The 23611-nt window shown below is 38.5% G+C and overlaps 1 protein-coding gene across 4 annotated transcripts in view; it reads left to right on the top strand.

Moving 5' to 3' along the window:
- The window catches only part of CARMIL1 (capping protein regulator and myosin 1 linker 1), a 190616-nt gene that overhangs the window by 98329 nt on the left and 68676 nt on the right, over nt 1-23611 (top strand). For all 4 annotated transcript variants that reach the window (XM_064705708.1, XM_064705711.1, XM_064705709.1 and 1 more), the window contains exons 11-18: nt 2936-3030; nt 7020-7106; nt 10721-10824; nt 12768-12845; nt 12961-13037; nt 13966-14070; nt 18922-18991; nt 23243-23324. In XM_064705708.1, coding sequence (XP_064561778.1) covers nt 2936-3030; nt 7020-7106; nt 10721-10824; nt 12768-12845; nt 12961-13037; nt 13966-14070; nt 18922-18991; nt 23243-23324 — 698 coding nt within the window. The remainder of the gene's footprint in view (nt 1-2935; nt 3031-7019; nt 7107-10720; nt 10825-12767; nt 12846-12960; nt 13038-13965; nt 14071-18921; nt 18992-23242; nt 23325-23611) is intronic.

Below are 23611 nucleotides of genomic sequence, written 5' to 3'. Positions count from 1 at the left end.
CAGGCTTTGAAGCTTGGCCTGACAGGCACAGATTGGGTGTGGTGGGAGCTGCCTTTGGCCTGCACTGTTGGGAGATGCTAAATGACAAGGACTTGGATATTAGGAAAAGATTCTTCCTCCAGAGGGTGGTTGGGTGCTAAAACAAGCTCCCCAGGGAGCCAGCCTGGCCCCAACCCTGCCAGAGCTCAAGGAGCATTTGGACAACAGTTTCAGACACATGGTGGAGTTGTTGGGGTGTCCTGTTCAGCACCAGGAATTGGACTCAATCCTTCCAACTCAGGATATTCTGTGATTTCCATGGAACTGCAAGACAGACTTCCAGTCTGCAAAGGCCTGTTTGCAGAAGGTGTTGCAAGTGGTTTATTTGTTGCACTTCCATGTTGTCTGAAAGCTGGCATGCAGAATGTCCCTGCCTCCTTTCACACTGTCCTGTGCAGCCCTGTTCCAAAGGGAATGGCCAGCTGCCACATGGGGAACAAGAGAGGTGCCTGTTGATGGTCTTTGAGGGCCTAGAGGGCCTTTGACAGTCAAGTAGAGTCTTATCTTTCCCTTCTTGTCAATGTCCTTAGACCTAACAGTGTTGCTTCCTCCCACACATCCTCTATTTTTCTGTTACAAGGATGTTGTCTAGAGAGATCTCAAGGAATTGTTTTGTTTGTCTGAGATTGCCAGATTGGTAGTATTCTTTCCCTTGATGAAATATCCTTTGTCTGTCATATGTATAGTTGAATTGAATCTTTTTGGGGCTTTACCTCCAAGCCTCAATAAGCTTGTTTCAGCCAAGCATGGCTGTGTAATGCATACAGACTAAGCTTCACGCTTTTTAGGAAGTTTCAGACAGACCACATGCTCTGTTCCTAAGTGTGCAGCCAAAAGAAGTAACAGATTTTATGACTTGAAGCAAATAATGAACAAAGGAGGAGAAGAGATGTTCCCCCATGAGCAGAGCTAAGGTGCCTCTGTTTATGGCAGAGATTGCACAGGGAGTGTGTGTTATTTGTTGTATTATTTTTTCCAAAATGAGCCTTGGAGCCCTGTGAGCCCAATATAGATAATCCAGTGCTTTGTGGTGGAAGTCACTTTGCTGTGCCTTTGCTGAGTAGTTCACACACACTCTAGTTGTCCAAAAGACTCTGGTAATCCTGCCTATATTGTTGGCAAAAGCTGGAGCAGAGTTTGCAAACAAGCCTGGAGGTATAGGCAAAGTATTGTAATGACAAGAATCTCTTAGGGATAAAGGAAGAGGAGGAAGCTCCTCAGGAGGAAAGGGTTTGTTGCTTTTTAATTCAAAATGTCATTTTTCTTGGCTGGACATAAGGAGCTTGATTCAGATGCCTAAGGGCAGGCATCTAGTACCATTTGAAATGCTGGAGAATTTTCACAGTGTTGGCAAATGTCATTGAGGACCTACAGGAGATCTGTAGTCTTCTGCAGCAGCAGCTGGTAGCAAAGCAGGAGACCCTGGGGCCTGTCAGGTGGCAAGGTTTCAAGTCCAGAAGTTCTTTTTGTTGAGTGTTTGTATTCACTTGCTGCTTGTATTTTAGGAAGAGAATGTGTTTTTCCTAAAGGCAGCCCTTCATCATGCATCTGCATGGAACCAGTTCTAGCCCCAGAAGGACGTAGGGTTTCAAAGAGAAATTAAACTTCCCTGGAGCATCCCTGTACTCCAGTAAAGTTTGTAACTTCAGATAACCAAAAGCTATTGAGGCTGTTGCTGTTCAGCTTCCTTTCTTTTCCAAATACTAGAAGAGGATGCTGCCTCCTCTGTGGTTCTGAGCACAGAGTTTTGTGGTAGGCAGGATGTGTTCAAAGGAAAGAGAGCAGTGTTAATGAGCATTTTGGTAGTTCTCCACCATTGGCCTACAGGAGAAGAAATAATATACTTCAAGGCAGAGAGAGAAAAAGAATTTCAAGACATCATTTTGCTTTCTATCTTGGCGTCTAACTTAGGTGAAGTAAGAGCACTGAAGTTACAGCCTCACTTTATCAACCGCCTGCAGAAGGTGTAGTCCCTTATCACATCGTAACTTCTCAGTTGGTATGAGAACAGGTTGGAGGATTTGTGTTAGAGCTGATAAAACATCAGCCTTCTGACTTCATGCAAGAAATGTGTCTTTACCAGAGTGTGACAGTGTGGTGTGCGACAAAGCCCAAGCTAGCTTTCAGCTTGGTGCTGTGGGAGCACAGAGCTTGCAGGCAGGGCAGTGCTCCCTTGCCTCTCAAGTCGCTTTGAGGAGAGGTCATGCTGCTGCATTAACCTGCCATAGTTGGTTAAGGTTGCTTTAAAGCTCTCTGTGCTGCCTGGCCTGGCTGTTGACAGCGTTACAGAACTGATACTCTGCATCTCTTTTGGATCCATTGCTGGGGCTGTGATCGGCCAGTTGTGCCCTTTGGTGCTTCTCACAGTAAAAAGAAGCAAAAGACCAGCTCATCAGTGTGCTGCTGCTCTTTGAGAGAGCTATTCCTGCTGTTTTAAAAGGTTAGAAATACTTCTGGATATGCTGCAAAGCCCATCTGAGTGACTGTTGGCAGAAAGCTGCTGCCGGTGAGCAGGATGATGACTTGAAGTGAAGGAGCTGGTGGTGTGCATCTCCAAATCCTGTGGCATGCAGAGAGATGGAAGATGTGGTCAAGTTTTGAATTATTCTGTGTAACTCCTATTTTATACCTTCAGATCTCTGTCAAAAGCATTTTAGTCTTTGATTGTATACTCTTCAGGTCTCTTAGGTCACAGAATGAATAAATAACAAAGTGACTCCCTGTGAAAGATAGCAAATTAGCCAGATAAGCATTGTTTAGAACCAGGAGGAATCAGTTCGTGCTCTGCACTTGCAAAGGCCACTTGTGTCTAGTAATCCCTTGATGCTTTTAAGCTTTGTGTGTGCTGTTGGCAGAGGAGATAACAGGATTCCTTCTCCCTCTTTTTTTGTTGCAGGGATTTTGCACAGAAACTAGCCAGTGCCCTAGCCCATAATCCCAACTCAGGACTCCATACGATCAACCTTGCTAGCAATCCCCTTGAAGATAGAGGTACTGTAACATTTACATTTTTCCCTTTCTAGAAATGTAATGGGAGGGTTATTCTTCAGCTTTGCCTGAAGAATAGGTTATTGTTTAATGCTAATGGTGCTGTAAATTTCTGTTGTTCACAAATGACTGAGAATTGCCATTCTTTTTGACTTATGCATATCCGTTGGTGTGTTGAGAAATATTTAAATGTCTAAACCAATGCAGGATTTTAAAGGAAGACAAAATAAAGTGATTGTTTTAAAAAAACCCTCTAGTTTTTAAGAGGTGTACCTTTTTAAAAGCAGTGTAATCAGTAGAAAGATGAAGCATAAGGCAACTTTGTTTTTTGGTTTGCATTTTTCTGATGGTTTTATATTTTTATTTCAGCTGTAATGCCATATTTCTTTTCAGTATGAAAATTACCTCTTTTTCTCAGCTCTGTCGTGGCCTGCCCTGTTGTGAGGTCTTGGTGATGTTCAAGAATACTGGCATAACTGGCATTCCTATGGAGCAAAGTGCTGTTAACTCCACAAGATGGAAAATCAAGCTGAACAGCTCAGCTTTTCTCAGACTAGGCACCCCTAGGCATGATTTCAGTACATATCAAGTCATTCCTCTCCCTTGTCTACTCTTTTTTCACCCAAGAGGCATTTATTTTTAAAATAAGGTTACATTCTTTCAGTCTGGAGTTGACCCTTCAGCGTTGCCCATGTGAGATTTCCATTTGCTTCACTTAATGCATTCCAGGCACACACTGTTCTGGGATCAGACTGTCTTGTGCTCCTGTTGGGCCTGAAGAAAAATAAGAATTTTACACAGAGAACCTTTTCTTGTTTTATTTGGTTTGTTGGGGGAAATGTTCTATTCTCTTTGCTGTCATGATTCAAAATAGAAAAGCTGTTCATTCTGATTACAACCTGATGGACTCAGAATGTTTTTAACCCAGAATTTTGTAGGTGTCTCTTTCTTGCTGGTTCAGTGAGAAGAAAAATAGCTAGGAAGGTGGTTTTCTTCCTTTATGCACCTGTATCACTTTTCTTTTGACTAGAAGCAAGCATGATAGTGTTTTGTTTTTAACCTATTCTGAGAAGTTTTTTTATTTGAAATTGTTCACACAAATTGCTTTAACTCTTCTGATTACCTCTTGCCTGCTGATTATTGCTTGTCCTCGTTAAGAATTCTCATCACATGAAAGCCAGTGCTCCGCTGAAGAGCGTTTTTGTTACAATGTGCTGCAGGCCTACTGCATTTTACAGAAATTTCTGTTGCAAGCTGGAAAAAAGGCTGCTACATTGTTGATTCTGCTTTTGAAGAAGTGTATTTAGGTTGTTTTATTTGAAAGGGTTTTTTTTTTTCCTAAGGAACTCATTTTTATCCTGGAAGCAAAACAATTGACCGAACATTGGGTACTCTACGGTGCAGGGAATCTTTTTTTCATTTTTCAAACATATCCATGGGGGTGCTTTCTTTGCAACACACCTATAGATTCAAGCCATTCCACAGTATCCATGTATAAAACAAAAATGGAATGCAGAAACTACAACTTGGAGAAATTAGTAGGGTTTTTTCATTATCTCATCCTCTCCTATCAAATATGCAATTAAGATTTGACCTTTTCATTAGAATGAGATAGGTTACAGAGTACTTAGAAATTCATTATAATTGTAATGTGCAAATACTGCAGCTTTTCAGTTCAAGAAAATTCCCTGGATGCAAGGTAATTTTGACTTTGGTAAAATGGGGTGGTAGGAAGGATTTCACAAGTTAAAGTGGAGATTCATATAAATGTATGGATTTTGGAAAATACCTTTTGAAAAATCATCTGCAGGAACTGGAAACAGATTATTTTGCAGTTATAAGGGAAATCACAGAGCTGTTTGTTTTCTGGAGAAGAGCATATTGGACCCTGTATGAACACAAACATGCACTAAGCTATTTTATATTGCTGAGTACCAGTAACTTGAGGCATGATATTATTACGTATTAATGCAGCTGTCTGTATTCCAACAGCATGGGAAGTGGATTTAGTTTACCTAAAGTATAGGACCTGTCTTCAGTTCAAATACAGTACAGTGTTTATATGCAGTGTTTTTTTTTTTTTACTGAGACCAGTCTCTTAATTTGTTTTTGGCTGTCCTTTATGGTACTGTCAATATTTATGAGACTAATACCTGAAAAGTTTGTTATCGATGTTGTCTGTAAAAATTTCGGCACACTGAAGTGATGGCAGCTTTACTTTTGGCTCTACTAGGATCAGAATTTAATCTCATATTTTGTTAATAATGCAAAACAAACCTACTGAAGCCTAGTAGTACTCAAATTCCAAACTGTGTGCCTGGATGCAGCTAACTCCATTTCTGCCATGTGAGCTGTCATCTCTGTTAAGCCATTAGCAAAAATGAGTCATCTAAAGGGTGTTCAAGGGGCAGAGCAACCAGAAGCAGTTTTTGTTTTCTGCACCTGATTCCCTATCTTATAACTTAACCTCCATGCTAGTAAGATGTGAAAATTATTTCGCTTGGCTAGAACAACCATTAGCCTGCAGATTGTTAGCTAAATACAAAGATGGAGAGGTAAAACTATTTACTACAGGTCTTAGTAAAAATGGTTTACAGCAGAAATTACATTTGTTGCATCCTTAGTGATAGTGATTGTCCTTATAGAGCTATGGAAGAAAATCCTGTTAGTATGATTTGATTCATTCTTGCTGAAAATTGGTGAAGGTATATGGCTACCTTTGTGCTTTACAGTAAATGATTCCAAGGTCTCATGGGTCTAATGCTTTATCAATATAAATAAAAAAGTGTGTATTGTTTTGAGCTGCATGGGTGTTGCATACAATGCTTTTACAAAGAGCATTAAAAAAAGACCCTACCACAGTATCTGCAAGGTAGCTGCCTCCTCCATTATCAATGATAAGTAAAACAGAATGCAGAAATAAATGTAGGTAGAGTAAATGTAGGTATGTGACCTACAGTTTCACAGGCTGTTCCATGTCTGTGTATGTGGAAAGGTTATCAGCTTTTTAATTTACTATGTTTTCAAGCAAGTAAAAGATTTTACCCTCTTTCTCTGTGCCCTTTTCTCTCCAAATGAATTGCTGTAGACAACTGTATTTCACACCTCAGGTTAAGCCTGGAGTTTCTACCTTGATTTATTACTCTAATAAATATTTCATGGCTTAGTTGCATTGTTATTTAGGATGTACCCTCTTAATCAAATATCCGTCTTTTGCTTAAAATGGAGCATTAAATTTGTGGCGTCAGGAACTTGGACACACTGGGTAAAGGCTTTAATGCAAAGTGCCTTCTTATGGTCTTCTTCTTTTGTTGAATTTGTGCTGAGGTAGTCCAGTCTCAGCATCTTAATAGGTTTTTACTCTTTAGGAATTGCAAGTAGTTCTGCCATTTCCAAGCCTGTGTCCTGGCTGGTAGCCTGCAGGCTGCTGTAAGGGAGTTAAGTGGTCATTATGACTTGGTAAAGGTTTCAGGCTCTTAGGGTTTGCCTCAGAAAAAGAGGATGATGTTGGCTAATGTGGGTGCCTTTCTTGCCTTGACAGCCCTTCCTTTTAAAAGAAAATAAAAATAGTTTGAAGTTTTGTGTGAAACACCATTGTTGGGTTTTAGTTTGCACTTAGATTTTTTAATTTAGTTTTTTTCCTAAAACATAAAGCTTCCAGATTTTCCAAATGCTGACTGTTTGGTGTGTGTAAGAGCTTCACTTTGACTCCTTCCCAAAAGTACATGTGTATTATGAAGTTTTTAAACTAATTAAGGAGGATTACTGATGGTTAAAAACAAAGTTTCCTATCTGTTGTTCAGTGGTTAGCAAAGCAGGGATCTTGATTACATCATTAAGAGGTTCATAAAATGACAGAGCCCACCTGCACAGTGAGTGCAGTTCCTTCTCAAGTGTCACTGGTGCAGTTTGCCCCTGCTGAGATTTGCTGGGAAAACCTGAGGTCACAGAGCTCACCTGAAAACATCTGTTTTGTCTTTGCTTCCCCACAGGTGTGTCATCTTTGAGCATCCAGTTTGCCAAACTTCCAAAGGGACTGAAGCATTTAAATTTATCTAAAACCTCCTTGTCACCTAAAGGTAGGTTTTATAAATATGCCTCTTTTTCTCTTCTAAAGCTTTCAGACTTGCATACAAAGAATACTTTTTCTTAACAGATTATAAAATTATTCATTTTGTTAATAATTTACATGTATTTTCTCAACAGTGCAGCTGCTTTTTTTGCAGTCCTGGGTTGCTGAACCCTGGGCTGGGTTCTGAGTACCCTGCAGCACTTTGATAAACTCAGACTTGCTTCTGTAAGGGTTAAGTTTGAACCTGTATTATAAAGGAAGACTGAAATTAGGATTGACATGAAAGATATGTTTCATATGCACTTCAAAAAAATGTCTGAAGCAAAAATGTGTAGGGGAATTTCCAAATGTTTTGTATGTACACAGTGCTTTTATGAAACCAAGCATTGTGACAATAGCTGGTGAGTGATTTGCTCTGTCTAAAGACTTCTTTGTTTTATAATTTACAAGTTTCTGATTTTATATTGTAATTGAAATGGTTGTATGTTTTAAAAGCAATAACAGCAGTGAAGCAGAAACCAGACGCTTTCAGGATTTTTTGCATTTTTGTTTTACAAATAATAGGAGCAGTGACCTCTTGCACAGATGGCACAAACCCAGGGTCTCCTGTATAGGTAATGGGTGTTAAAAATAGAAAAACCACAGTGACATTATTGCTGCTTTTTTGTAGATGTTGATGACCTGGAAAAGATGACTGAGTTAGCAGTATGAAGGACATCAGTTGATAACAGACAGAAACCATGCCCTTTTATCCTGTTTATTATTGCTCTGTGAAGCGCAGATTCTGTATTCTCCTTAGCTTCAAGAATTAACCTGGGGAAATATGGGTGGGGTAAAGGACTTTTTGTTTTTTTTATTATGGGTGCCTATGGCTCTTATTATGCTTACATAAACAAATCCTAACAAATCCTAGCAAATCCTAACATGAGTTTATTCAATAATGATTTTCACTAAAAATACTTTCATTGAACTCTGAGGTTGTTGTTTTCTACTGCTAACTCAATTTTTGGTGACAGTTGGTTAAGAATCTTGACTAATGTAACATGTACTCTTGAAATGAGATACTTGTGAATTTAACAGAAATTTATGGAGTTCTAATATGTTCATTCATTCTCTACTTTTCTTCATGTGAGCTGAATTATTTCAGCAAGCAATTGTGAAGTTTGAGTCTAGAGAACATTCTAGCAACATTTCCTTCTTCATAAAGAATAAATGCCATCTTGACGAAGTTCACCCACACATCTCTTGTCAGTGAAAGTGAATTCTGAGGTTATTAAAAGAATCTGAATGTTGTTAACACCCTTTTAAAAGATGATCTTTAGGCAAAAGCTGAAAATATTTTCCAGTATGTCTAATACTGATGACCTTCAGATTAAAAGATTACCATTAATGTTGTCCCATGGAAGCTCCTCACTATTTCTTAAAAATAGTATATGCCATGTCTTAAAATGGGAATTCTTACAACCCTCAGGACCTGAAGCAACTCAGGTTGCTGCAAAGCTGTCAGTTCCTCTCTAGCCTAAGAAGACAATCATGATTTGGTTTTAACTTGGGAGGCTATTTTTGAACTTGTAATACTTTCTATGGAGAAAGTCTAAAAGAATCCCTGGATCTTGGATTCAGTAGACTCCAAAGTGCATGTATTTTTTCCTCCAACCTTTTTTTCTCTTTTTTGTTCTTTTATCTTTTTTCTTTTTTTAATTTTTTAAGCTTTTTATAAATTCATAACAAACCCTCACAGGTTTTGACCTTATTTTAAAAGTGCTTTCTATTTGAGATAAGTTTCTAAGATTGACAAATGAAGTTCAGGTGGCAACTTCCCAGCTGATCTTTCTTCAAATATTGTATCTCAAAGTTCCTGAGAGCTATTAACAGTCTGAGCCTCCTGAGAGTGGTAAAAGAGCATAAAAGATTGTCTGCAAATGAAAGTGAGATTACTGTTAGAGTATAGCATGAGGTAGTGTGAAGTTCAAACATAAATTTATTGATTTGAAGATTCTGGTTAAATGGAAAATTCTAGTATAGTCATTCAAAGATAAATCTTGCTTTTCTGAGTCCAAGACAGAGGCTAATTAAAAAAAATCCCTAATTCACATTGTTTGTCTTCACTGATGTGGCTGATTTTGAGCGGTTGGCCCTTTTAAAGCATGAAACCAGAAGTAATATTATTAATTGTTTGCTAGCTCTTTTTCTCCCTCAAACTCAGACATTGCTTCTGAATTCCCAGAATTGGTTCTTGGTTGTACATGCTAAATTGCTAGTAGTTTAACCCAGCTGGAACCCCAGCTGTAACAGGGTACCATCGAGCAGCCAGGATAAAATTGCATTTGTTCCTTCTTCTTGGTGTTGCTTGCAAATGTTGTTGAGAAGGCTCACTAAAGTGAATCCAAAGCTGTAATGTCAAGCTTTTAAACAGAGCTTTTAGATAGTTTTTGAAGTTTCAAAAAGTATTAGTTTGCAGTTTACCTTTAGCAACAGGGTGTAGATTAAACAACACCATCTCAAGCTAAAAGAAAAATTACGCTAAGCAGAAAATATTTGAGACTTGACAAGGATGTTGCTGTGCTTTGATATTTTTCTGTTTCAAAAGCCTCCTGAAACCAAGAGCCACAGTACTGATATGGGAGACTTTGTTAATTATTTGAAAGCTCAGAAAATTAAAGCACTGACATCAGTATTTTTGTCTTCAGTAGCTTGCTAGCTGTTTCTTCTACATCCTCACTGGCAAATCAGTTTCATAAGTTTTTAAGTGGAGACTGGATGTGTTTAATCCATTGAATGCCCATCCAGTTTCACTGACCAGCTTTGAGAAATGGTTGAATGTTGTGTGGCAAATCACTTGCCTTCTGTATAGCTTTGGCCAGGAACTTAGAAAAAAAATTGCTGCATCAACTGAAGGACACAGTGATGCTTATACATGTAAGAAAAATGTGCATGTAGTGCTTGAAAGGCAGCAAAGACCATCTACAGTAAATTGATAAGTTGATGATAAGCTGCAGAGCCCTCAGATGAAATTTAGACTTGAAGGAATCAGAAATAGCCATGTCCTAATTTGTATTTTGAAAAGTTTCAATGGAAGAAAGCCCTGACTGGTTTGTTCCTAATGTGAGCTTTTTAATTTTAATGTGAAAAATATGTGTTTGTTCTGATAAGCAACTGAGAGTCTTTATGTGTCTCTTGGTGCTTTTAATTAACTATTTTTATGAAATTACAGGCAAATACATGAATTGAAGTATTTTTAATTTCTAGGTCTCATCAGTTGCTTTTGAAGTTCCAGCAATTATAATTGTTAATGTACTTGGTCTTCCACAGATGCTTGCATCTACTTCCACAGATAGCTTTATTTAAATATAATTGTTTGTAGGAAGACACTGCCTTAACATTATGGTGTAAACTGTGTTTTTAAAATCTTTTTGAAAATGGATCTGGATACATCCTGGATCTGGGACAGATCACCTGCCTGGTGATCTGTGTTCCTCAGCTGCAGTACAGCGATGGCAGTAGGAGGTCATTGAACATTTGCATGTGTCTGTGTTCACTGAAATTGTGCACTTGCAGGCTCTGGGCCAGTTTTGTGTGGAGCTGGCTCAGCTGAGTGAGTTGTGACCTCTTTTTTGTCAGGGGTGAACAGCCTTTCCCAGTCACTGAGTGCCAACTCGCTGATCGCCAGCACGCTCGTCTATCTCGACCTCTCAGGGAACGCGCTCCGCGGAGATGATCTCTCAGTAAGCACTTTGCTCTCACCGGGAGATAATTAATGTGTCTCTTAATTAACGTTTGAGAGACAGGCAGTAACCTTTTGGTTTAGATCCTCTTTGGCCTTTATTTCTGTACATTTTTAGTAGGGATAGAAAATAACGGTTTTATTTCTACTCTTTGGAATGAAGTCAGAGAAGTGCCCCACACAACTAAAAAAAAGCAGCATAATTTTAGTTTATGCCTTTAGTCTTTGGCTTATCCTGATACATGAGAAAAGTGCAAGGATACCATTTTTTTCCAGTGGACTTACTATTCTCTCTGAGTTGTGTTTGAAATGCCATGTGACAAAATGCCATTAAAAAGCCCTCATCATCTTTTTAATAAGAGTATACAAATTTTTCATTGGAATGTTGGAAGCAAATTATTTCTTTTGACTTGTAAAGAATTAATTTCTGCTTTTCAATATTTTTGTTTGTATAAATAAATTTGGGCACCTTGTTGACATATGCTGTTGAAACCCATGATCCTTTGAAGAATGTAATTATTCTTTAGACTCCTTTGTTCAGTTTATCAATTGCCATGAAGATGGAGCTCCATTTCCTCCCTAACGAAATCCATGTGCTTCTCAATTTGTATATATTCACTTTCTGACTGTTACATTTGCATTTCTCTTTCACATCAAAAGTTATGTGCACGTGACTGTCAGGTTTTGAATTCTAAGTACTGAACATCTAGAAGATGCAAAACTACGGTCAAGCAATATCATAATTTAAAGTGCAGTCAGATATGACTTCATGGCTTTTTCACATATCTTACTTGCAGATTCATCAGCATATTTAGAGAACTAGACTTTTCAGACATCGGGTGAAAGGGCCAGAGGGACAACAGGGTTTTAAAGGTAGCAAATAAATAGTTAAATGTAAGTAAAGACACACAGTGAATTACTCTGAGTGAATAACATAGTAAATTATGTAAAAACAAAAGGTAAAACAAAATGTAATAAATCTTTGGCAGGCAGTGTTTAAAAAAACCTAAAGTCTACCTACAATATTTTAAGATATAAATGCAGGAAGTTGGGCTTTTCTTAGCCTGTCAGAGGGATGGTTCAAAGATAAAGATTGTTAATACTGAGGTCTCTTAATCTGTGGAATCAGTTTTCTAACAGGAGCAAGGAAATCCTGTTATTTAGCAATTAAAATAAATCCTAGGAAAGTACAGAAATTTTCAAAGTGAGGACCTCTCTTGCATCATAGTTATAGGAGCTAAATGACCTAGTTTTTGGGAAGATGGATCTATTTTAGAAATGTTAAGTGTGCACTGTTTGGCTGGATTTCATGTGGAGTTGAGCTTTCCACTTTCCTCTGAATTAGGTCACACTTTTATCTTTCTGTGTTGCACTCTGAGACTAAAAAGAGCCCAAAATGAAACAGTGTATAGTAAGAAGTTTTACATATGCTAACATTTACATGACATATTCTAAGCAGTATTGAAGCCATCAATGTTAAAATCTTGGTACTGGTCCTGTATTCTCCCTTAAACCTGTAATGTGCAGCTGATATTAAGAACTAACCATGGACTTCAGGTGCAAATTAGTTGCTTCCCTCATGCTTAAGGAGTCTGGCTTTAACTTGCGAACCAATTAGCCTTTCTGAAATGTAACAGCAATCTGAGTTACATCACAAATCTTTGTTTAATTATCATCCTAATTAATTATCATCTGCTGCGAAAGTTAAATGCAGTAACTCAAGACCTGTGCTTTAGAAGAAATGTTGGGTAAGTGTAGTCTGAGCTCCATTTTCCCACTATCCAAAAAAAAAAGCCTACAAATGTAAAACATGTTGTATGATTAGGTGAAGTTTCAGGTGATTTTATAGTGAAAGCCAAAAATGCAATGACACATAGTGATCCAGTAACAGTTGTCGTAATATGAAAATTAACGTCTGTAATTCTTTCTGTCAAATAATTATAGAGCCTGTACAATTTTTTGGCCCAGCCAAATGCCCTTGTTCATCTGGATTTATCCAACACGGAGTGTGCACTAGATATGGTAAAGATTATTTTTGTTGCTATTTCAATACCAAGAGGACATCCCTCACCTTCTATACCTAAGTACTTTTTTTGGTTAATATAAAGTAAAAGGATTTGCCCTTTTTTTGAACCAGGTGTGTGGAGCCCTCCTTCGTGGATGCCTTCAGCATCTAGCTGTCCTTAGCCTCTCAAGGACTCTGTTTTCTCACAGGTACAATTTAAATGTCATTACCCTCAACTCCTGCAGTATTTTGGTTTATAATTTTTTGCACTTATGTAGCACCTTTGTTTTTAAGAATAAGTCTAAGACTTTTTTTTATAAAGCCTTAGAAGTCTTAGTGCTCGATGAAGTAGGTGCTACTTATTCTAAGCAAAATATTTTCTTTCCCTTTCTGCTCTTTACTAAAGGTCTGTAAAGTAAGCTACCTTGTCTAATATGTGTTTGTGTGGTACTGCTGCAATAGAAAGTCTGTATATATCTTTTGTCTCTGAAGAGCAAAGCACCACACTTTGAAGTCTGGCTGACTTGATTCCTCTTTATATGTGATTTTTAAAGTTTGTATTTTTCATTATTTGATGATGGGTACAAATGCTTTTGTTCCTGTTTTGTCGTCTTCTGGGAGGAACTCCCTTTGAAATTCTTTGAGATTGAACGTTTACTTTTTAGAGTACTTGCATTGTTGGAAATATTAGGTTCCATTTTCTTCAGATTGAAGCTTTGGGTCCTTATCAGAGATGACACCTAATTGTTGCTAAGGTATTCTAGCACTGAGTAATTATTTCTAGTGGTGAAAAAGCAATTTCAGGGTTTTGTTCATGTCCTGTTTGATCTTCTGTTTGTGAGATGTAAGTATGTTCACTATTAAGCAGATCTAAATGATCATTCTTTGAAGTTCACCAAACAGGAGGTAGATAGTAATGTCTTCTGTGCAGCAGTGCAGTTGTGAGGATTGTTTGTTGAATCAACATTTTGATGACATTATAATTCTAAGCTAATTGAGAGCCACTGATTACAGAACTGCCGAAGGTAGAGCAATTAAACTGTAAAAGATCATTACATTTCTGATGGCTTGCATTCACTATTTATTGGAATGAGGAGTATCTAAATGCTACTTCTTAATGGATCTGTTTATTTACAGAAAAGGAAAAGAAGTCCCTCCCTCCTTCAAACAGTTTTTCAGCAGCTCACTTGCTTTGATGCAGATTAACCTTTCGGGAACTAAACTCCCTCCTGAGCCTCTAAAGTAAGAATTTAATTTCATTTTCTCCTGTGCCTAAAACCTAGTTTGCATTTTTGTTATATGAGTGCCTCATATTTTTAAAAGGAAGGGGGAAAGAATTTTACTTTCTTCTTTTTTTTCCCCACTGTACATTATTGATGTTACAAGAATGAGTTTTGTGATGGTCATACATTCATAAAATGTTCTTTCCATCTCACACTTGAGACTATTAATCATATTTTTTGCTCTGGGAATGTCACAGTTGTTTAGCTTCTGTCAGCATTTTTGGGGTGTATTTCTTTCTTTGTGGCTTCTGAACAAAACTGCTTCACAGTGAAATGGGATTATAGGCTTGTGTGAGCACCATTCCTTTGGGACTGCATTATTGCAACAGCCATAATGAAACAGAACCTGTTGCAGTGTCTGGGAGGAGAAACCTATTGCACTGAGCTGAGTTCTCCTTTCGGGGAGGAGACAATGGCAGCAGTTTCCAGGAGTGCTAAGTGGAATGAGTCTTTTTGTTGTATGTCACCCAGCCTGTGACTAACAGGTTCTGCAGGCTGAGGGAAATTGTAAAGCACTGTCACCCTTCTTGTGATGTGTCTGGATTTGAACTTTGAAATTTTCAGACATGAAGTTTTTAAAATGTGTTTTAAAGTCAAGAGAGGCTTAGATAAGCTATCTGTAATTCTGGCAGAATACTGGTGTTTATTTGGTTTAATTAAAGAAACGGCTCTTTTCAAAGTGTTATCTTCCTAACTAATATACATTAAAATACACATAACTTTATCTGTAGCAGATGCCTAGACATGTTCACTACCCATTTTGCAGCCTTAATATGGATATATGTGCATGGATGTATCCTTTTATTTTTGGGAGCCTGCCTTCTGAGGAGAAGGGTAATGGCGAGTATCTAATGGACAGGAGTTCGTGGCAAAATTGCAGATGTAGGATAGATATCAAGAGGATTTAGTGAGAATGAGATGGAAAGCTTTTGTTACACTCTGGAAGAAGTGAAGGGAGGGAAGAGTGACAAGTGCAACAGCAGAAAGAGAAGTGCATGTCATTTTGGATTATTTTTTCTTAAGGCAATTCAGTATTGAAGAGGGCAGTACAATATCTCAGAGCCACAGAATGTGTCAGGTTGGGCGGGATCGTTGTGGGTCATTTGGTCCAACCTCCCTGCGTAAGTAGGGTCATCCTACAGCACATGGCACGGGATTGCATCCAGATAGTTCTTGGGTATCTCCAGTGGGGAAGATTCAACAACATCTCTGGGCAACCTGTTCCTGTGCACGGTCACCTGCACAGTAAAGAAGTTCTTCCTCATGTTCAGGTGGAACTTTCTGGTTTTGCATCAGGCATCAGTTTTTGCCTGTGGCCTCCTGTCCTGTTCCTTGGCACCTCTGAGAAGAGCCTGATGTTTAAGTCAGGTGTAATAGATTGAAATCCATATTTACCTGCAGGAGCCATTTTAGCTCTGATCTTGCGCAAGAGATCAGAGCACAAGAGCATGTATGTGATGCTCTTGGTTGTTGTAGTGCTTGGCTCAGACTTTGCCAGTATTAGGAAGGTATGGTACAGATGTGTTTTCAAACACCAGGTGATTTTTTTGAAACATGGTTGATTCTGATTAATTTAGAGAAATTGATCTAAATGGAGGGTGGAGGGCGGCAGGGAAGAAAAACAAGGATGGATGTGACTACTACAGAAGACAGTATTGGTTTGGCAGGAAAAGGAGAATACTGTGGGATGTTGAATATATCCCCAGAGATTAGGAATGGTGAGAAGCACCAAACATTAAAGTTCTCGTCATGTTGAGTATGTCTTATGGTAAGAGGAATGTGAGCAAGTGAGTTCTGTACAATTGCCTGTGCTCATGAAAGATACTATTATATTAATTTATCCCAATAACTTTGGACCCTTTGCCTGCCAGCTGGGCAGCAAATGGCATCTTCGAAGACCTTTTCGGTCAACATAAGCATTAGCAAAAAACTGCTTCTGGTAACATTTAAGATAATCTGGTTCAATTTGACTGAGTTGTGTTGGACGGAGTTACTTGCCTGACTGGTGTTGGTGGAAGTAAAGAGGCAGTGATGAAGAGCATAGGATGAGCTGAGAGCAGAAAGCTCTTTCAGTAGCTCAGAAAGCTCCAAGGAAGGGCATCTTTGCAAAGTCCAGCTGGAAGTGAATGATCTCAGAGTGTCCATGCCACTCTCGGCTGTCTGGTATTTTGGCCTGGACTGCTTTTGTTCTGGTGACAGCATTCACTTCTGCCTAGGAGATAGGACAGAAGTTGTCAGTACTTTTTGGCAATTTCTGTGATGTGCTTTTTCTCTGACCTAAATTTTGCATTCAGTTTGAGCTGAGTGTGTCACAACACTACCGAGGACTTTGATCTGCAGGATGCCTTGCTTTACCTCTCAAACCCTACATGGCTTGACTAATCCACTTCAAAAATGTCCTGTAGAAGGAAATCTGGTATTAAAAGGACTCAGGATGTGTATTGTGGGACAGCTGCTTGGCCTTTTGTTCTTAAGTGCAAGAATTACTTCTCTGGAGCCATCAAGATCACAGTGGTGGTTAAACACAAGAAGATAGAAACACCTTTTTTCAGGCAGGAAATTGTCATTTGCAAGACGGCAAGAGCACATGAGAGACGGCTCCGGGAAGCAAAAAAATCAAAGCTATAATGTATCATAATAGTACTTTCCTGGTATCATTCATCAGCATATGACAAAAAACTTTTGGAGCTGGAGCTGTCCAGTGACAAAAGTTCCTGGTTTGTGTCCATGAACCAGAGGTCACCAATTGAATGTGAGATTCAAGATCAATCCTGCCTAGAGAAAAAAGAGAGATGAAAAATGCGGATACCTGACATTCTGAGATCCAAATTCCCATAATTAATTGTTATTTGATTTCTTTGTAGGCCTCCTTTAGCTCTACAGCTGTGGTGTGTTTAATTGCATGTGCTAGCTCAGTGAGTTTAAAGATATTGGTTAATCAGTGCAGTCTGTGAAGGACATGGACTTGCTTGGACAGTGTAAATCAAGCCTTTTAGGGAACAGGTTTGCTGATACATTGAGCATGCCATGTGGTGAGTGGAGAGAGGGTACACACCTTGTACATAGGTAATTTAGTTAGTGTTCCATTTGCAGCTCACTTTTTTCACCATTTTTAATGGAGGCAGTTTGTACTCTTGCCCTTGTTGAAGTATAAGCCTTGGCATTTTTGTTGAATTTTACACACATTGCCGAAAACTGTATTTTGATCTGTCAGTGCTGTAACAAGACAAGTTTCTGATATGTTTCTCATGCAAATGCTAATTGCAAGGCCAATTCTTGCATTCTGCATCATGCACAGTTGATAAGACCTCTCCATGTGTTGCCATGTCTGTGATTTAAACATAGTGGCCAAGTGTAAGTATAAGATGTCTGGCTTCAGGCCCTTTGAAGGCTGGTGATTTTTCATGACAAAGAATTGAGAAACAAGGAGATTTTCTTAGGGTGAATTTATAGGAAAGAAGGTTAGGGGAAAAAAACCCTTTTTTTTTCCTTCCTGTGAAAAGTGTACAACTGAAGCAGCATGATGTGTCTGTTTTTAATCTGTACTTCTTTTATGCTTCCACTATTTTTTTTTATTTCCTGGAGATGCTTCGGAAGCTCTTTGTAAACTTACCATCAGCCAGACTAACTGAATAAAAAACATGTTTGGGTAAGAAAGATAGACAAGATCATCTAAAAATTTGTGAGAACTGTTGCAGAACTTTCACTTCTCTCCCTACCCTCTTGCCCCCCTCATATATATATAGCTCATATATAGCTTAAGTAAATAAGCAGAAGACATCTGCCTTTGTTAATAGGGAAGGTCTGATTATACCTGCAGGACAGAAGACATAAATAGGTTTAAATGAAAACCTGCTCAAGACACACACATTTCAAATGTTGCTTTGACACACTACTTGCATAGCAAGTGTGTAGACAAATGGCTCATCAGAAGGGATTGGTTTTTATCTCCATGCATCAGTCACTTGGTTAGCTCCTTTTGGCTGAAATGAAGTTGGAGAAGGAAGTCCTTCTGTTTCTCTGTTGAATTATTAATTCAAAGCTGCATCTATTCTGAAGATATTAGAAGGTATACACAGATTTTGTTTATTTCTTCTCTATTACACATACTATTGTGCTTTCTGATTTGACAGTATTAATAGAAGTGTGATATTAATACTGACTTTTAGATGTGGAAACAAACTTCTGTGAGACTTTAAAAGTGAATTTATGAGAACCCTAATTAGTTGTTACTTCATGAGTCTGCCAATGTGCCTAAAGGCAAAGGATGCCATTGCATAAGGCTATCGTTTTGAAAATCTGTAAATACTTGTTGGGCTGTGGACATGGAGAATTTTGTGGTACTGGAACATCCTCGAGCCTTTGAGTGTTACAGGCATTGTGCCTGACTGAAATGGATGGCTGCGTGGCATCTTGCATATTTTAAAAACTTTATTCTTTCCTAGATTTTTTGGAAAATCTGAGAGTTTGGATGGTTGTATGACAGAACACTCCAGTTATAACCATTTGGTGCTCTTTGAAAGCAAATTTTGAAGAAAATACATCTCTGATGAATGTTATTAAATGTTGATGGTGCATTAGCTTTACAGTTTCTTCATTAGCCTTGCATCCCTGCAGTTTTTGAAGCTCCTGGAGTGTTCAGAGTGTGGAAGGCTTGTGCTGCTGTTGTCATTTAGGAAATAACTGCTCAGCTGGTGTTGTTTTGAAATGAATCTTTGCATTATAGATATATTAACCTGTGATCACTGAGATGATGATGTAAAGCTGCCCTCTATCTTTTTAAAACAGTTCTAAAATTGATCTTTTTCAGAGCGCTTTTATTAGGCCTGGCTTGCAATCACAATCTGAAGGAGGTGTCTTTAGACCTCAGTAGCTGTGAGGTAAGGAATATTTATCAGGATGTGTTCAAAATGTGCAATGACGAGGTTTTAGAGTTCCTGTGAAATCCACTGGGCAAGATATTCTTCCTCTGTAGTCAAAAGTTGTGGGGAAGATGAGAAGCAGAGAACTCAGAGAAGCAGTTATGATAAAAGTTAGGATGTGTGTTACGACATCCTAAATAATGAGCACAGAGGTTCAAAGCACCCGATCAGCAAAAGCCTCCTTGCAGCTCAGCTGCACTACACACTGAGCCAGCCTGTTGGATGCTTGGCAGCTTCTGCTCTCTGGTGGTGTGATTAGCAGCAGGATTTTCTGAGGTGCCCAAATTTGAATGGCTCTAAGGAAGCTGCATGCCCTGAAGGCATGTCTGAGGTTCAGTTGTCTTCCTTCAGAACCGAAGGCATGCTCCCTCTTCTGCAGGTTTGCTTTTTAACCTTGGGAGAAATTCTATTTTCCCAATCAATTCATCAATTCAAGCCAATAAGGATCTCTGGTAAAAGTTATTAACATAACAAGCACTGTCAAAGTGGCCTCAAGAATAAGTAAGAACAATTGTGGCAACTGGTTTGCCTTATCTTGTTTCCTCTTTCTTCTCTGTGCTTTGCTGTGCACTCTATTTCCCAGGACTGCCCATGCTCTTGCAGGGTGACTCCTTCATGGTTAATGCAGAATTTGAAAAGATCAGACACAACCCTGGGAAGCCACTTGAGGCAAAGTCATTTTGTAGAGAGCTGTGTGGTGGACTCTTGCCAAAACCAACATGAACCACTTTAGGCCTTCTCTGACTTCCCCGTTTTTTAAGCTGCAAAGAAAGCCTCCCATTTGTTAGATATTTCCAATGCCATCTGAGTATTAACTGTTCTAGAAGTGCCTGCAGGTACAGTGGTTGCCCTTTAAGTAGAAAATATACAATATTGATAACCATGTTGAAGTGCAGTAATCCTTGCCTTTAGGTTCGTAATCAATTGCTTTTGAAATGTGCACAGATTTCCTTATGAAGAAAAAACCAAATAACTGTGAATGCATATCATAGTTTCTAATTTTTTAGACTTTTTGGAAAATATTATTACTTTGAAGAGCACTACATGTAAATTCCAAATAGCAAAGCTTTCAAGTCCAGTATATATGCTTCTGACTTCTGAGTAGAGGGATCAGATGGATGATAATTTATCTTTCAGAGGAAGGAAGGAAAAGGGAGGAGTAATTAACGTAATAAAAATTACGTCCTACGATGATGATTTAGCCTTAAATGAATAAATCAATAAAACACAAATATAAGTAATGAGAGTATAAATTAGCATGCAAATCAACAAGGGCTGACAGGAGAGAAAATATTACCCTTTCATGAAATAACACCCAGGCTGGGATGTGAAAGAGCTCTTCAAGGAGCAATGAGATTTATTGGACACCAAAGAACTTGTGGTCATGGCTCTTGTGACAGAAAGGAAGGAATACTGCCCAACTCAGTGTTGCCTTCCTGTAGCTGGTCCCTCCAAATTGACAGCACTTCCTTAGATCCTTCCCTTAACATTTTTTTTGCCCATCACTGAGCTTTATCCATTCTCATGTGCTTTGGAAAGAAGTGATGCTTCCACCAGCAGGGAAGTTGATGTGCCAGCAGCTGGGAGTGCTCTGAATGGGTCCAGCACCTCAGGATCCTGCTCCACCTCTCCCTGACCCTCTGGGGTCTGGGCAGGGTGATCTACACCTGGAAAGAGAGTGGTGGGAATCTTGGAGCCAGTCACCACTACCAGTTCCTGCAAGCACACGCTCCTAGGGGGCTATTAAGCTGATGCTTCAGCTTTGCCCTCTTCTTTCCTGCATCAGGCAAGCTGTACTCAAGTATGGAAGGATAAATCTGTGTTCCTTCCCTCTTCCACCATTTTTCATTTGCTCCCATAATTTTCTGGTATATTATCTCCAAGCTTAATCATTTTCTATTGCTTGTTTGGTTGTTTTTTTAAATTATTTTTTACTATGAAAATTACATTTTTATTTCTACCTGCTCAGCACTGATGTATTTCACTCTTTTCCCTTCTGCTTCCCTTAGCTTGGTCACTGTGTAAGTACCCTCCATGCTTTACCTTAATTGTTAAACCAGTAAGCAGCTTTGTTTGCCCTTCCCATATTAGTACCTCATAGCTTTGAACACACTTGGCATTTTTAGTTGTAGAAGGGTTATTCTTCATTTTCTGAGAGCTTTTCTTTGTATTCTCAGAAGTATATCATGTAGAGGTTTGCAGAGAGTCTTTTTGTCAGTATCACAGTCCACGTTGACAAGCAGCACTTCAATTCATCTCTGATTTTATATATATATTTATGTGCAAAGTATTTTAACACAGTTGCAGCAAATTGTGATCCTAAAAGTGGAGTTTTTGTCATCACTTTCAGATCAAATAGATATCACCATTTGTGCTCATGAAATGTTTACATATTTAAAATTTTGAATGTAGAGTTATCTTGTACAAGATTGAAAGCTACTCCTGAAAAATTGTCCACTTCAGCCCTCAAAGTATATATAGCCAAAAGCATTTGGATTCTGTTGTGAGTACAATTTTAGCGTATAGAACTTTACCCTGCCAACAACCAGTCCAGTTCCATGTATGATCTGCCATAGATTCTGCAGTAGTAGATGTGACACTCTGTGTGAAATGTGTGTCTTGTGGTGGGCCACACTGAGAGAGCAGCACAAAGAAAAACTGAATGATTTTGGCTTTCGTACAGCAAATGCTATAAACACTCTTAGTAAAATAAAGTTGAGTTAAATTTGCAGCACTTCTGGCCTGAATACAGCCTGTAATGTGACTACTTATTGAGAGGATGAGGTGAAGGATAGGCAGCCTTGGATTTATGGAGAGGGGAAAAGGTGCCTTATGTTCTGTACTTTTCACACTCCAGATGTGATTTATGATTTAGGTGTTATCTTTGGCCAGCAAAGGCCATTCTCCAGTTCTCAGGTCAAGTTATCCAGCTGCTTGTTAACCCATCACATACCTCAAATATTCAAAAAAGTGCCAAATCAAGTCTTTATTCGAAAATGCTTCTAGAAGGCATTTGTTGCTCTTATAATTATAGCATGGATAAAAGCTGATGGTCCTCAGAAATATCAGCAGGTAGATTCAGACTATTTACCCAAGTAAGTGAACTAAGTAAAAAATTTCACAATTTTTATGCACAGGAAGTGAAAAAGCTTTGAAGAGGTTTGAAACAGCTTTTCATTCTTTTTGAAGCAAATAACGTGAAGATAGAAAATGTAAAAATGAAATTTCCATAGAATTTTTTCCTACTTCAGCTAAAATCTTTTACAGGGAGATGTTTATAAATTTAAATGCACCTTATATAAAAGTACATAGCTGCAAAAAAGAAAAGAAAATGCTTTTGCTCCTTTGGAAAAAAAATATGTTAATTCAGTAGCATTAGTAAATAAGTGTGTAAGATTTCATTACTTTAATTCTTAATGTTGATGTTTTCTCCTAGAACATTTTATTGTTTTTTCATTAAATCCTGACTTTTTTTTATAGTCATGTAATATTTCAGATTAATAATATCATAATTGATATTTTGCAGTCAGGCATTTTGTTATTGTTGCAATTTTTTTCTTTTATTGCTATTTCTTAAGAATGACTATATTACTGTTTTCTCTTGTTCATTGTCTTTTATGGCTGTTTTACAACTGGATTATTTGAATTTTCTTTTCAGCAACAGGGAGGCATAATTTAATTGAGATTTTTTTTGTTTTGTATGCCCCCCACTTATCTTTTGGGCGCCTTAGCATGGTGCTAAAAGCTGGAAGAAGATGCTTGCAGTAAGGCCTGACTGTAGTGGAGTTCAAGGGTGCCAGGGTTGCAAGCTGATAGGCTGGTCTAAGTTTATTTTTTTGTATCACCAGACACTGGAAATGTTCATGTAGAGAATGCTCACCCCAATCCTTCTGGCACTGCCCAGCCCAAGTGCTAAAGGATTTGCTGTGTTTAACCATTCAAGCATTTTCCTGATTTGAAGGCTGAGAGGTAGTTTCAAGGGAAAGCAAAGAGAGTCCCTTTTCTCATTTGTGTGCAAATAGTGAGACTAAGAGTGAGGACAGTAGGAATGTGTGCATAGGCTGTCATTTTGATGTCTATAACTTCTTGTGTTGCTGTTGTTTTTGCCGCTGCTAGTGCCTTCTGTATTCACAAAGCTCCTACCACTGTCTTCTGTGTGATCTTGAAACCATAACTAGTTTGCAAAAATGGATGATGTTTTGTCTCTAGTTAAGATCTGGAGGTGCACAAGTCTTGGAAGGATGCATAGCAGAAATACACAATATCACCAGCCTAGATATTTCAGACAATGGTAAGTACACAGAACAGGAATGGAGAGTCATGCAAGTCAAGATATGCTTTTTGTTTCAGCTCTCAGTGTGACCAAGGGTGCTTGCTCTTGCTTTGTGCTTATTGGCCATGCTGTTATGGAAATGTCTCAGACCAAGGCCTCTTATTAAGGAACGTTGGAAGACTAACTGTACCCTCCAAAGTTTGTTGTTTGAGATCAGTCTAACATAGCAGAATAAAATAATGGCACCAACTCATATTAGATCCAGGGTAAATTGGGGTCAAGTACAAGAAGATAAGAAGCTGAAT

The sequence above is a fragment of the Zonotrichia leucophrys genome, chromosome 2, assembly GCF_028769735.1.
Source record: "Zonotrichia leucophrys gambelii isolate GWCS_2022_RI chromosome 2, RI_Zleu_2.0, whole genome shotgun sequence".
NCBI classification, from domain to species: domain Eukaryota; kingdom Metazoa; phylum Chordata; class Aves; order Passeriformes; family Passerellidae; genus Zonotrichia; species Zonotrichia leucophrys.
This window is presented reverse-complemented; position numbering and strand designations above follow the sequence as displayed.